This window comes from Manacus candei, unplaced genomic scaffold (assembly GCF_025592945.1).
Source record: "Manacus candei isolate 608988 ecotype Guabito, Panama unplaced genomic scaffold, ASM2559294v1 h1tg000041l, whole genome shotgun sequence".
NCBI lineage: Eukaryota > Metazoa > Chordata > Aves > Passeriformes > Pipridae > Manacus > Manacus candei.
Genome location: NW_026138089.1, coordinates 8,632,488 through 8,648,090, shown reverse-complemented (window position 1 = coordinate 8,648,090; position 15,603 = coordinate 8,632,488). Strand labels below are relative to the sequence as shown.

At 39.1% G+C, this 15,603-nt stretch overlaps 1 protein-coding gene across 7 annotated transcripts in view; it reads left to right on the top strand.

Moving 5' to 3' along the window:
• The window catches only part of FRMPD4 (FERM and PDZ domain containing 4), a 300,487-nt gene that overhangs the window by 186,662 nt on the left and 98,222 nt on the right, over nucleotides 1–15,603 (top strand). For 3 of the 7 annotated variants that reach the window (XM_051794908.1, XM_051794910.1, XM_051794909.1), the window contains exon 3: nucleotides 7,797–7,878. The exons of the other annotated variants lie outside the window; for them this stretch is intronic. In XM_051794908.1, coding sequence (XP_051650868.1) covers nucleotides 7,797–7,878 — 82 coding nt within the window. The remainder of the gene's footprint in view (nucleotides 1–7,796; nucleotides 7,879–15,603) is intronic. 7 annotated transcript variants of the gene reach the window in all.

Here is a 15,603-nt window from a genome sequence, read left to right as displayed (position 1 = left end):
CAACCCTACGTGGTTAATGTTTAACTGCTTTAATTTATGGCACAGGGATAGCTTAGACTGTACTTTACTGTGCCTTTCTTTAGTACTTAGTTATTTCATTTACTCAAGAGAATGCTGATAATATAAGGACCTGTAATTCTTTGAGGAATTACAACAAAGGTCATTAAAAAAAAAAAAAAGCCATGATTAAAGAACGAGGCAGAAGATCAATTTTGATTGATCAGTTCTGATTCAATGACTGATACTTACACTTCTCCATCTCTACCATGTGAAGTCTTTTGATTTGTTTATTATATTCATTATACTGGTCCTGAGAAAGTGTATATTTTGATCCTGTGTAGTAAGTATTCAAATTCTTAGCTTTCCCATAGTCCTTTAGCTCTGAATTTAAAGGTTTGCAAAAAAAATGTCATTGTGGATGATGTAATTTTAAACACAATTGATTTTTCTTTTCCCATTGAAAACTGTGCATAATTATTCTTTAAAATAACTGAGATGGCTTGGATAAAATACAATTTGCTGTACTAGCAAATGTACTCTTATGTGGCTTTGGAACATATTCACTAAAAAAAGGGTAATGGTAGTGAGTTAGCAGAACCATTGGCTGATTTGCAATCATCCCATTTTTAAGGTTAGAATTTTCATATTGTTCCTGTGAAGGTTTTTTTTTTTTTAATTATTATTTAATTTTTGTCTTTATCAGCCTATTTAGAAACTTGCAGGTGCATGGAAAAATCATGGATGAGAATTACAATTCTTTCTTTTACCACAGAGTAGAAGGATCAGACTTATTTTTAATTGACAGTTAAAAGTCCTTAATTCTCTTAAGGTCCTTAATCTGCAAAAAAAAGAATTGTAGAGCATAAGAAAGGTTCCCTGTTACTGTGCTTTCTCTTCATACACCTTTTGCCCAGGGAGCGTGCCTCAGCTTCCTAGGAGGCATTTGGTTTTGGAGCCAAAATAAGATTTGTAGCAGCCTGGTGACCTGCAGGCTTTCAAGATTTAGAGCAATTTCAGACCTGTCCAAATTGGAACAAGTTGTCTGGGTTAATGAGGGCTCAGAAGCTGACTTTGAAATGTAGTTTTCTTGCTTCAGGAGGTGTTTGTCATGCTTTGGATGTCTGTAAGACTCTGGCTGTAATGCTGAACAACATGAAGCTGAATGCCAGGCACAATATGTGTATTAACACAGGTTTTCTGCCTGAGCTAATTAGGCTTGTCAATAAGTGTAGGTGGGCCTCCAAAGTACTGTGCAAATGTGAGACTGATGCTTTGTTTATTCAAGGTAGTGAGGGGACCTGCACATCTTGGATGTCCATGTTTTCTGCAGACTGTTGCTACGTTCTCCTCTGTGTGAATGAGATTCATTTAAAGAACTAATATCCCGCTTCTGAGGACAGGCACTACATTTGATTCTTCCTTTTTTCTCACTGGTCACAACACTGCACTGGTTGTGTAGCTGTAAACAGCTGTGGCTTACAAAATGCAGTGCGTTAGTACTCATTAATTTTGCAATTTGAGAATGTTTTCTAGCTCTCAGTAGCTAATGATTATTTTGTTTATTTTTTTTAAATTTATTTTAGTACCTTAAAGTGTCATATCCCTCTCTTAAATTGTGAAAACTGCATCTAGGAACAAAAATACATGTCAGAGTGTGCCAAATTATGCCTTAAGTAATATTAGGCTTGTGGTTGTTTTGTTGTCGGGCGTTTTTTGTTTTTTCCATGCTCTTACAAGGTGTTTGTTTTCCATTCTCTTTTGGGCTCTGGTCTTTCTTCCATTTTTCTCTGTATGTGGATAGCAGACTATGTGGAAAAAAATAATCTGCTTTAAGGGGTAAAGAGAATGAGGCCTCTGAGGAGGCTGATCTGTAGAGGCCTTTGATATTTTGTGCCAGCCTTTCTAACCCATCAGAATCTCTGAGCAGTTTTAGGTGCAAGTTGAACACCACTACATACCTACACATTGTGTGATTGATTTATAGTACATATTTCTGTATCAAATGTTTTAAAGCAACAGCATTGGCTATAGTGTGTGCACCAGGCGTGCCTCCGGAGCAGTAATGCATCTTACATTAAATGACAGTCCCCTGGGATACATTAAAAGGCAGTGCTTTTGGAAACAGAATGAAATCAGGAAACCGTTTGGAACCATGTACTGCTGCACCAAATCACCAGCCGTCCACCTTTACTAGTGAACGTCAGCCCAGGTAGCTATTACAGTGTGACTGGGTAGTCACACGATATATATCTTGGTTTTAGAAGAATGAGCAAAACTGAATAGACCCCGTGACTTTGCCAGCGATTCCTCTGTGGAGGTTTATAATACTTGTCCTTACTGCTATTTGTCTGAGGAGAAGCTCTCTCTGGCTTTCAGAACAACTGCTTTTGCAAATACTACATGAAAACAGAATCTAATTTTCTTTCCTTCATTTTTTAACCCCCGGATTTTGGGAATGACGTAGTGAGGTGGTTGTTGACAGTTATGCCTATAAAGGCAGGAGAGAGATCAGCAAGAGAGTATTTCTTATTGTCTCCAAAGCTTTTTTTAGCCGTGCAGATTAACGAATTGCATCACACTTAAAAAGCAATTCAAATACTTTGCTTGGTTTTGATTAGAGATGTATAAACCAGGTATTACCACAATGAAATGTGTGCATGGGTTCTGTTACAAGGAAGTTACAAGGAAGTAATATAATTCATAGCAACATTAACTGCTTTTTAGTTAAATAATTTACTTTGGGCCATATGTACATTTCCATTCAACTGCAAGCAGACATATTGTAATTTTGAAATTGTGGGAGGAATAGAGAATCCAGGAAAATCTTTTGGGGAAATGAAAAGCAATTATATAGTGTCGGTGCAAATGCTTTAAGGCGTGAATGGGAAGAGATGTTTATTCTTTCTCCTGAAGCAAATTTGATTTCTTTGAAATCTCTGAAAGCCCTTATGACATGAGCTAATCAGGACCAGCTTCCATTGCCAGGCAGCGCTTTTGTAAAAGTGTGAAAAGAGCCTCTTATCAAAATATTTTCAGATGTTACTATCAGTTCATTATCTCTCCTGTACAGATGGCACAACCAGGGTCATTTTGCAAACCTCTAAAATACTTTTTCTTAAGTTTAGGCCATGGTAAATTAAAGTTTCAGAACTTCACCCATTCCCTTTTAGCTTGCCACTTTCACTTGAAATAGTCTTATGAGAAAAGTAATAAATTTCGGTATGGGAGGGTGGCAATCATCTAGTATTCTTTCAGCATGTTTCTGTACTGCACGAGCTGTATTAAGCTGGACCTTTAATATGAAATAATTTGAAAATGGTGTATTTAACCACTTTAATGGCCTCTTTTATTTGCATTTATTATATACATTGTGTAATATATGATTATGAGAAATTCTGTAATGTTAATTTGAATAAAAACATTTCACTTATTAAAAATGGTTTTGGTGTGAATATAGGGCTTCAGGGAGATAGCGTGCAAAGCAGAAGGTTTTGACTGATTTTGTCCACAAAAGGTTTAGCCTCATGGCAATTTTGGCTCCTAATTTTAGGAGCTATGACCTTACTGATTCTTGGACCTGTACAGTTTTGTCCTTTCCTTTGTGTCAGTCTTGCTGCTTGTCAGACCTGGAAATAAGTTGATAGAGGGAAATAAACTGGCAAAAGCTAACAAACAGTCAATCTTATGGAGAAAGCAAGGAATTTTATGTCAACTTAGCTCCCTGAGCTAGTCCTTTGCATGGTCTGAAGTTGCATCATAGTTTAGTATGGAAGAATCCTCTGGAGGTCAGCCTGTCCAACCTTCTGCTCAGAGCATGGCTAATACCAGGCGATGAGCAGCATTGCTGCCGCGCTGAAATGTCTGATTGATTTTGGAACAGAGTTGCAACGGAGTTGTGCTGGCTTAAACTTCCCTGCAACTGCACTTTAAGGTGTGAGTTGAAATAACATTTACTGTCTTGAAAAGTCATACCTTTTGGATTCCTATTGTTGTTTAATTCCTAGGGAATAAGGTACTTTGGTATTTTTGTGGATCTGGTTTCTGTCATTCAAATAAAGAACAGAGAATGCAAAATCAGTTTAGGTGAAAGAAAGTGTAGCCCTTCTCATGTGGACTCAAAGCAACACTGATTCCACTAAAATGTAGTTAGTTATTAGGCTCTAAAGACAGAGGGATCTGTTAGGTCAGCTTATTGCCATATCCTTGTTTGCAAGAGATGCTATTGACTGTGTTTATTTTACTTTACTCTTTTCACTGGTTATGTTTACTTACTCTTGCTACTGCCTGCGGGAGGATGACGGGGGCTATCTGTGTTACCACTTTGGTTTGCTCTCTATTTCACTCCAAGGACCCTGACCATCTGTACTTTGTGCATATTATCTTGCTTCTGTGCTTCAGTTTGGACCAAACTGAGCAAACAGCTGGGATTCTAGGCAAGAAATTAAAGGAAGCACACCCAGAGATCAAAGCCTGCAGCATTATTACTGCTTGGCTTGAAACCACAGGTCAGTCTCCAAAGTGCACAGTAGAGCTGGGAGAGAACCACTTGTTACAAGTCTTTCTGAGTCTTGTTGTTTCAGTATGACATGGTTCTACAACGGTTCAAATGACCAGGTGACCCACTTAGTGGATGAGGGAAATTCTGTGCATGCAGTCTACCTGGACTTTAGCAAAGCCTTTGATACCGTAGCATTCTCATGAAAGAGATGGCAGTCCCCATGGCTTGGACAGGTGCACTCTTGGCTGGGTTAAAAACCCAACTGGATAGCCAGGCCCAGAGAATAGTGGTGAGTGGTGTCACATCCAGCTGGTGTCCAGTCACTAGTGGGGTTCCTCAAGACTTAGTATTGGGGCCAGTCTTGTTTAGTATCTTTGTTGAAGATTGATATGGCATGAGGAGATCGAGTGAACCATCAGTAAGTTTGCGGATGACACCAAGTTGGGCGGGAGTGTTGATCTGCTGGAGGATAGGAGGGCTCTGCAGAGGGATCTGGACAGGCTGGATTGATCGATGGGCTGAGGCCAACAGTAGGATGTTCTGTTAAGAAATACATTCAGTGCAGATAGCTTGTTAGACTGTAAGGGTATAAAAGCCCAGGGTTTCTTTTGTTCAGGGTCCCTCCTGGGAGGCACAGGCTTGAGCTGCTATGTTGTTTTTGCATCATGATTAAATTATTTTAAGGATCCAGATGTCTGAGACTCTGCCATAGGAAACCTGGGGTCTAGCTGGTAAGGAAACATGGTCTGACTGGGTGAATGTGGTGTGTGTAGCTGTAAATGGGCCTTAGTCCCAGCTTAGGTGGTGTGATTGTGACTGCCAGAGGGACTCCTGGATGGCTGGACAGAGAAGTTTCCTTAACAGTTCAACAAGTCCAAGTTTCTGCATCCTGCACTTGGGTCACAACAACCCCTATGCAGCACTACAGGCTTAGGGACAGTGGCTGGAATGCTGACCAGTGGAAAAGGACCTGGAGATGCTGGTTGACAGCTTGCTGAACATGAACCAGCAGTGCCCAGGTGGCCAAGAAGGCAAATCCTGGCTTATATCAGAAACAGTGTGGCCAGCAAGACCAGGGAAGTGATTGTACCCTGTACTCAGCACTGGTGAGGCTGCATCTCAAACCTTGTGTTCAGTTCTGGGCCCCTCACTACAAGAAAGGCATTCAGGTGCTGGAGCGTGTCCAGAGAAGGGTAGTGGAGCTGGTGAAGGGTCTAGAGACTAAGTTATATGAGAAGAGGCTGAGGGAGCTCGATTTGTTTAGCCTGGAGAAGAGGAGACTCAGGGGAGACTTTATTCCTCAACTCCCTGAAAGGAGGTTGTAGCAAGGTGGGGCTTCTCCCAGGCAGCTAGTGACAGGATGAGAGGACCAAGCCTCCAGCTGCACCAGGGGAAGTTCAGGCTGGACATCAGGAAGAATTTCTTCAGGGAAAGAGTTGTTAAGCATTGGAACAGGCTGTCCAGGTGGAGTCACCATCCCTGGAGGTATTCAAAAAATGACTGTATGTGGCCCTTAGGGCTATGGTCTAGTTGACAAGGTGGTGATTGGTCAAAGGTTGGACTTGTTGATCTTGGAGGTCTTTTCCAACCTAAATGATTCCATGTTTCTGTGTCACATCTCATTTTGATATCTTGAGTGCCTGCTGTTGTTTTTCACTGGTGTTTTTTTTTTAGTAACAAAAATTCTTCTAGACTTTTTTCAGGTCTTTCTGGTAAACAATTCTTTTTTCCTCTAAATTATGTTATTCCATATATAATATCAGCTTCGTGATATTTGACTTGTTCAATAATTACATTTAAGTTGTCCTTGTTTGGCTTATTAGCTATGCTATTCCTGAAACATGAACCTCTTAAATATCAGCTTTTGCCCCGTACAGAAAACAGGTGACATGTTTGTGTTCTTTGCTAACTAGTGTAGTTCACATCTTAAATTCTCAAAGCATACACAGTACAATATTTCTTTGCAATACAACATCATGATATTTTTCTATACTCAAATACTTACCTAAATTTTCTTTAGTAGTCTTTCTCCTATTCTTTCTGTGCTTGCTGTGCTTAGACGAGGAAACTCATTCATGTTTTCTGCAAGTGTGCTGCTGTGCCTGTTGCATGCATCCTATCTGGTCTGCATTCTCCTCCTTGTACACCCAGTTCTCATAGCTGGCCAGAATTGTAGAATTACAAAACACAGTCATTGATGATATTATTGATGTATCAATCAAGCATCCTGCTTATTAAGAACCACTAATTATACCAGATGCAAAACTGAGGCTCACAGCCTGCTAATTAGTTTAATTCAAAATAAATAAGCACAGAAGATGACCAGACCATTCATCATTTTTTTAAATTATTATTTTCTCTTGTTATGTCCAGCCCTGCCCCAACCTGCTTGTCTACATGTTTTGTAGGTTGTACATGCCTGTTGGTAGTTTAGTCCTGTCTTAGAATATTTCTCTGGGGCTTGCTCTGTTGGAAGGTTCTGAAAACCATCAAAGGATATAAATAAAATATAGTGAAAGCCTTGATTGTTGTTACTGTGTTGTTCATCTTCCTGGGTTTTGAAAAGGCTGCTGTTATTTATACCTTAAGACTGCCACAGTACTTAAGGCCATAATGAAAGTTTGAAGTCACAGGAGCCACCTTCTACCCTGTAGGTATGATTTATTGCACTTTATTGAGTGCATTCCATTCCTTCATCACTAAGTACAGAAACAATGTCGACTAGATTCACTGGGAGATTTATGTGGCATTCACAAAAATATGAGGAACATGGCTGCTGCTGTTCCGTGCACAAGAGCACTTGTGACTTGTGCAGGGTGCCATCTGCCTCACGTGAGGGATGTGAATGGAAGCATCTGTGCACTGGTTTAATGCTTCAATCCAAAGGCTGACTGCTGCGTGCCTCTTTGGGCATCTCTGTTCCCAGGTGAGATGCCAAGAGAAAAGGCAGTGGAATCACACTCTCTGGCCCACTTATTCCCGAGTCCCTAAAAGGGACATCCAATGAGATTGAATGGCAGGCAGTTTAACAGTGATAAAAATAGTACAACCTATATAATTAGCAAATAGAACTCTCAGCTACAGGTTACAGTAAAACCTAAAATGTTTTATAAGATTCAAATGTGTATTTGCAAAGTACATTTGTAATGAGACATTCACTATTAAATTACATAGGATTTAAAAAAAATTAGAGCAGATATAAAATCTTATGTTTCAGACAAGCGGGTGAGTCAGCTGCTGACTGCCTAGGGCTAGGACGAAACTTCCTGTATTAATCAGGTTATTCTATAATTACAAGGTTTCTTGCACCTTCCTCTGAAGCGGGTATTGAATGCTGTCAGAGAAAGGATACTGGACCAGGAGGACAACAGGTCTGATTGGTATGGCAATTCTTGATTTTTTCTGTCTCTTCTATGTTTTATTTTAAATTTCCTTGTCTCTAATATGGAGTGTTGTTATGAATAGTGTGCTATTAGAGAAAGAGTGCTACTCTGCTCCTTTCAGACTGCATACAAATTTGCTTTCTGTTACTAAGGGTTTGACCTACTCAAGGACAGGATCGTATGGTGGAAGGGGGAGTGGGGCTAGAAGACATGAGCAGCAGCAGGGGTGCACAAATGCAAGTGACTGTTTAAAGCAAACCTGAATAATTAGAAAGGGGAAAAAGGAAAATTATATAGCAACCTGTTTATGTCAGTGGTTCTCCTAGAGACTACTCGGGCATATGGTGAAAAAGAAAGTATTGCTAAATCAACTCAACCTCCTGAAAAGAAACAATGATTTAACAATTGTCTGTCCTTCACAAAGAGTTGTTCCTCTAGCCATAAATATCGCAGTCATAAATATCACAGACAGAGTGATGTTAATACTGACTGGGATAAATAATTGCTATAATGGAGGGAATGCTAGCAAGGAAGTGATGGTTTGTGGGGTTATTTTATTTTAACTAGAGCATGGAAAAAGGGATAGTTCATTGCATTGTAAGGCAGTTGTACCTAAGCTGGTTAGTGTGCAGTAACTCAGGAGCTAGTCACAGCAACCTGGTTCCTTCTCGATCTTCTGGCTTGCCCTTTTTGAGTCCCCTCTGCAGGCACACAGAGCCCTCCCTTGCTGGACCGAGAGGATTTCTCACTGGAAAGGTGAGGGGAGTTATACAAGAAGGTATGAACATGGGTGAGACTACTCAGAAGAGAAGAAGCTTTTGCTCAATCATTTGCTTTGGGTTGCCTGGATGTAATTGTACCTAAGCGTAGTACAGGGAATCATACTGTGGGCCTCTGCTACAGCAAAGTCAGTGTTCCTGAGCTAGTCCTCTGTGTTTTTTTCAAACACAAACTGAATGGGGATGCCATGAAATTCAAAGTATTGCATCCAGAACACTGTTACTCTTGTGTGCTTGAAGGTGGATTAGGAAGCAGAATAAAACTGGAGCAACACGTGTATAGAAAAAAAAATCAAAGTATCCTAACCCAGAATCGTAGTGTACATTATCATAGAGAGGTGCAAAGATTAAATCCTCATTATTGTTGGAGAACATATACTTCTAGGTAACTGTTTGGTATGGAGTAACAGCATCTGATCTGTGCATTGCAGCATGTAAATGCTTCTGTGGAAGCATTGCTTTGGTACACCAAGCTACCGTTCCCAGGAGTGTAAAACAAATTAATTCTTATAAACAGCTTGTGTGGGAATGACAACCCCAGTCAGAGTCTGCTTTTCCAAGCACCTCTCTTGTAAAACAGTGTGTTTCCTAAAGAATTTGGATTAAAAGTGTGAAGTTCTGGTTCTACAAAGCCATGCAGGTGGCTGGAAGAGTGGTAGAGGTTTGTAAGAAGCTAGGTCTTATCTTGGATCACATGCTGGTAACCCCAGTGATGCAAACACAGAGGCTCTACATATGAAATAAAACCAGGCTCCTTGATAGTCCTTAAAAATAGAGAGAGGAATACAGCACCTGAAACACCTAAAAGGTGTTTCCTGCAGCCTACACACTGGGGCCTTAGTGGCCATAATAGCTTGAAAAATTAAATAAGGGAAAGCTATCTGATACTTGGTGATAGAATTGAGACCTTTCATAGCAAAGGCTAGGTGAAAATTTTCCCTAGAGCTTCTGTTATGACATTGAGAAAAAAAATGTGCTAGAGCTAGGTTATAGAGAAAAAAGAAAAAGTATGAGAATTAGCACAGTATATTGCTGCTGTTTAAATAGCACTGTTGAGTTCACCAGTTGATTGTAGTATATGTACAGAATTTAAAATGAGTTAACTAATGTGTTATGCTGTACCAGGAAATACCATATTGATGATATTTTTCCAATAGACATTCCTATACTAAGGAACTGCATACTGAGGTATATGGAAGCCAACACTGAAGAAACCTAATTTATCCTTTTGGCTTAATTTCTCTCATATTAATATATTTACATTTTTCTATAAAGAAAATCAAGTATAAGCCTACTGTAAAAGGTTCTGATCTGGATTGATATTGTAGGACAGGAAGAAAATTTGTTTTAGAAAGACAATACTACCAACAAAAGCTTACTGAATTTTAATTCTCATTTAGTTTTTAATTGCCCTTCTTACAATAACATACTGCTTAATTATACACAAAATGCTCAGCTTCCAAATATAATGCTAAAAATCCTCGTATTATGTATGTTGACATAAATGCATAAGATTAAGGTAAAGAAACAGTTTAACAGAACTCAAATTAATCTAACCACTGACAACATTATGACTCACTGCAATACTTTGAAAGCCGTTTATCTCATGTTCGCTTGGAATCCTGAACCATTCCACAGAAAAACTTCAATTTAAAATAAACCAATCAAACTGTGTGGCTGCACAATTAAATATCACCATGGCAACAGGGATTAAGCACATGAGGTAAAGACCTGCTGACAGTGCAGAGATTATTTCAAGTTTCTGACTCTTCCAGCAGTAGACAAATGAATTTACATTTTCTGTATCGAACACTGGGAGACGTGAAATGAAAGAGATTGAGGTACTTCTGTGGCATCTTGGGACTTCAGACAGTATTTTTCTGACAGGGGAAGTAATTAGCTGGAATTACAAATAGGAATTTAGCAGATAGATACAAATAAGCATTTCCTCATGGGATTTATTTAGCATTTCATAATTAAAACCTGGAGAGACATATTATTTAGGATACAAATAGCATGGAAAAATTTTGTCATATTTTAAAAAATTTAACAGCATAATAACTGTTTTTCTTTTAATTGGTAAGTGATCTCAGGTTCACTTAGGAAAGAAGGTTATTTGCAGTCTGCAATCAAGTTACATTTCTAATGTGAAATATACATATAAAGTTATACTGCAGAGGATAATTGATGTTCAGTGAAGCCATAGGAGGATGCATTAGTCAGTCCTAATGTTTCTACTTCTCTCTGGCTCTACTCCTTGCTCTTTCCTATGTACTTATGAAAACTACTGGAGATGCAGATATGCTGGCATGTATGGTTTCCAGCTTTTAGTAGTGTGGTTGGTTTGTTTTTGTTTGGTTTTGTTTTTTTTTTCTCAGATTGGCTTTTGGTTTGGTTCATAGGATCATAGAATGGTTTGGACTGGAAGGGAGATCATCTACTTCCAACCCCCCTGCCAGGACAAGGACACCTTTCACTAGACCAGGTTGCTCAAAGCCCCATCCAGCCTGGCCTTGGACACTTCCAGGGATGGGGCATCCACAGCTTCTCTGAGCAACTTGTTCCAGTGCCTCACCACCCCCACAGTGAATATCTAATCTAAACCTAGCCTCTTTCAGTTTAAAACCATTGCCTCTTGTCCCATCACTGAACACCCTTGCCAGAAGTTTTTTTCCAGCTCTCTTGTAGGCTCCCTTTGGGTACCGGAAGGCTGCTCTAAGGTCTCCCTGCAGCCTTTCTTCTCCAGGCTGAACAACCCCATCTCTCCCAGCCTGTCTGGGCTCTAGGAGAGGCGCTCCAGTCACTTTTCTGTCATCCTGTGAGAAGTGGAAGTGAGCCGGCCTCAATGTGCAAACAATCTGCAGCTCATCCTGTATTAGACAGATGTAGACTCTGTAGTGCTTCTGCGATCAGATTAATCTGAATGTTCTGTCTGTTTCGAGCTCCCAATATGTTGAGGTCAAGGTATATGCTTCCCACCAGTCCTTACTAGTGTGAGATTAGTCTTGGAATCATGCTGTTCTTGTTCTTTGTGGTAGGATAGACTTTTCACCCTTGTAGATAAGACACTTGGAAAATATTTTATGAGACTGGGTGGTAGATGGACCCACAACTACACCTTTTCAGTGGGAATCAGAATTTACCAAACCTGCCAGGTTGAATTTTGTTGTCTGGTTTTGATTATGGCAGTTTATACAGTCTTCGATGTCTTTGGTTCCCTATTCATTTCAAGCATAAGCTTAGGTTTCTGTGTTTAAACAGTTTTTTTTAGCTCTGCTCTTATGAAGAAACATTGCTTCAATTCTATTAGTTGTCTGACATTAGGTTTTGTCAGCTTTATGTTAAAATGTCTTTCCTTGTGCGTTGAGATGCAGGTTAATCTTTTTTTTTAAACCTTGGAATAAAAAGCCTTTGTTAAAGATGCATGATAAATACAGCAGATATATCTAAAAATAATTGTATCTGGTGAGTTCATAAAGGAGGAGATGAATATTGGGCACATTTTGTAGAAATGAGTGTAGAGAGTCTGTTAATGGTGTCAGTCTTTTGCCATTCTAAAAAACCAGAAGCTCGTGTAAAAGCTCCTGCCATAAGCATCCAGCAAATGTAAGAAGAAAAAAATAGTGAAATATTGATGAAACTTAAGGTAAAACTGGAAAATCAGGGATATATGGAGGACGTTTCTTAAGAAATTACTTAAATGATAAAGAGAGTTTCTGAGGAGTGCTATATTAGATAGTGCTGTTCCTGGGCTTGGTCAGGTGGGAACAACAGTTGTACTTGTACTCTAAAGAGGTACTTCATGTTTCTGTTCCTGCTTATAATCCCTTTTGTGCAGCATTTTCTTCTTGTTGCTGTTTTTATTGGTTTTGTTAATCCAGTCAGTGCCTTGAGCTGGACAAGAAAAGACTTGGCAAAAAGCCATCCTGATAAAAGACATTTTGTTTTGGGCACAAGGGGCTGATTCTGGCAGCTCATAGTAATGACATTTAGAGGTTTTGTTGCAAGATTCCTGTTGCCAACATCTATGGAAGTGCAGTTTCACCATTTTAGCAGTGTCCTAGGGAAGTATGAGTTAATGGCCTACTTTTGAGAAGGAAACTGTAAGAACATAGCATTGGTGTTGCATACTGACAAGTCACAACTTTCCAGTTGAGCATCTTTTTAGTTAAAACATACATATGAAAAAATAGGGGTTTCCATGTCTTCAGACATGGACCAAAATTGTGGCTAGGTCTTGAAAAGGACCTGGTTCCACAGTGTCACATTGTGACTAGCCAGAAGTTTCCAAAAGGCACTGAATGATGCTCAGTCAGAGGAATCCAAACATCGGTATCCTCAAATTCTATTTGAGAACAGTCCTGCTAGTTTCCCCAACTAGAATTAATTAAAGCAAGTCAAAGCTAATGGGCAGATCATAGAAACAGCTGCTTTCATGGTGTGAGCCTTCAGGAACATGGATCCTGGAGGAGGAAGCTTATCACCTGAACATAATGTGTGATAGCTGCACAGCTGCTTTCTCAGCCTTGCCTCTGTGACTTGCATAGGCAATTGAGCCCTGCACTGAAAGCGTGGGCACCATTAGGGAGAGTGACAGGACAAGGCTTTGTAGAGCTGCTCGGAGGGGGTTTGGTTGGACGGCTTGCTTTTTTTCCGTAAGCTACTCTTCCAGCAAGCTGTACTGAGTCAGCTGACATTTCCCGAACATCCTTAGAAAGAAAGGATGTCATGGCTGCCCATGCTTAGGATCTGGCAGTCTGAAACAATTGGCCACGCAACACTTACCTTACTGTTACTGGTTTTTTGTCTTTGTTCTTAAATTTAAAGAATTGACCAGCTGAACCTCCAGACAAATTTGCTCAAAAAATTTTAGGTTTGGCCACTTTTTTTTTTTTTATTTGTCTGTCTATTTGTTTGTTTGTTTTTGTTTATAGTACAGGCGCATAGAACGTCTACCACATAAAATTGGGATTCTCATATACTAGGGGTTATATTTTAATTAGCAGATGCTAGAAATACATTGACTTAATTCTCAATTTAGGTTGCAAAGCTGAAACATGGCAAGATTAAATGAATTTTTTAAGGAGGGATTTGCTGTCAGTCTCTCCTCCCCAAATCTGTGTCAAAGATTAAGAACTGAATGTGAATTTTTTCTTAACTGCTGTTTAGTGACAAATAAAAAGCTAAGTGATCCACATGTTGCCAGGCTAAGTGTTGTACCATATGTGAAAGTCATAATGATGTGTTAATGTAAATATTAATGGCAGAAAGTGATTTTCTGTTGAGTTTTTGGCTAGATTTGCATAGAATACAGCACAAATGCTAAATGCTCCTGCTACATGGAAGAGAAAACTTATGTGTGTTTGCAGTGATCAACCAGTGTCATATTCCCTAAGGAGCATTTAAGTTCTTTGGACTGTCTGCCACTCTTAGGCTATCTTAAAGCTTAGCATGGACTATCTGAAAATTTATTACTCTTCTCAGGCAGGTTTTACAACTCTGACTGATCTTCCTGCCATTACACCCAAGCTGCTACTGGCACCTGACTTTGCTACTTTAAAATTATTTTGGGATAGCTTTGCAAGACAGCACTTTGCAAGTGGTCTAATGGGTACATTATAGAAGACTACTGCCTTCAATAAATCCTAAAATCGTTGTTTTTACTGGAGAGCTGAATGTGGATATGTATGAGACTAAGGGGGATTCTCAGGGAAGAAACTTGTAGGGAGAGGCAGAGAAAGGGAGAAGTGTTTCATCCCTTATGAAAGTACCAGTTTCAAGATTCAGCATGAAGGTATAGAGTAGTGTGTGAATATGCGAGAGAGATGCACACACACATATATGTGTGTATATACACACATAGATATATCTCCTGCACTTGCACAGTGATTCTTGCTGATGAAAAGAATTGTAAGAAGTGTGTTACATATTTAGAGAAGAAATTTTTAATCATCTGGATTTATATTTTAGTTTATAAAGTCTCATATCTTTCAGTGATGCGCATGCACCTGATATAAGAGAGGCATAATTAGCTGAATAACCACATCCATAAAGACATTGCAAAAAAAGCAACCAGTGTGTAAGGAAAGGTTGAAAGGAGTGATGAACGTAGGAAGCTTCTTGAAAAGCAAAGACTAGAGGGCTGTAGTGAGGTTTGTAGAAGTGCAGGCCAAGTTAGTTCTTACAGGAAAATGTTAAAACACTTGTAGTAGCTTTTTTTTCATATAAAAGAGGAATGGGGGACCTCCGTATAAAGAACACAGACAAACACAGTAAAATTCACAGACATGGTTGAGGATTTATAACAAAATCTTCCCAATGATCTAAAAATAAGTGTTCAAATGACTGAGGAGAGAAATCTTGATTTATTGGCTGATTTACTGAGAGACATCTAAGTCTTGACATTTTGGTATGCCACTGGCAAATGCCATTGTAGAGATAGAGAAGTATTAATAATTACAGGTAGGCATGTTTCATGATTCAAACTGTAGCAAATGCAGAAAGTGCTATTAGGATGGTTGGAGAGGGAAAATTCAGGGGACACTGGAACACATAGATTTGCCTAATACAGCAAAATTAAGATCAAGAGGGAATGAACACCAGAAAGAAATGAGAAATGTTTAAAACAAAAAATAATTTGTAGCAAAAACACTAAAGGCATTCTACATTTAGATTGCAAGGGAGAAGACCCTTAAAGATTAGAGCAACGGAGTTACTTTCCAAGTTTTCAGTCATAGCATTGGATTGAATAATCCAAAATATGTTTACACTGTTTATTGGTAGATATTTAAAGGAGGATATAAGACACAGTTTATATGATACAGTTTAAAAAAGCGAGGAATTGGAGATCATTTCCATTCCTGTTTTCCTGTGAGTCAAATGACACTTCACTTCTTTCTTTAGCATGTAGAACATGAAATCTAAGCAACATGTTTGAAAAACA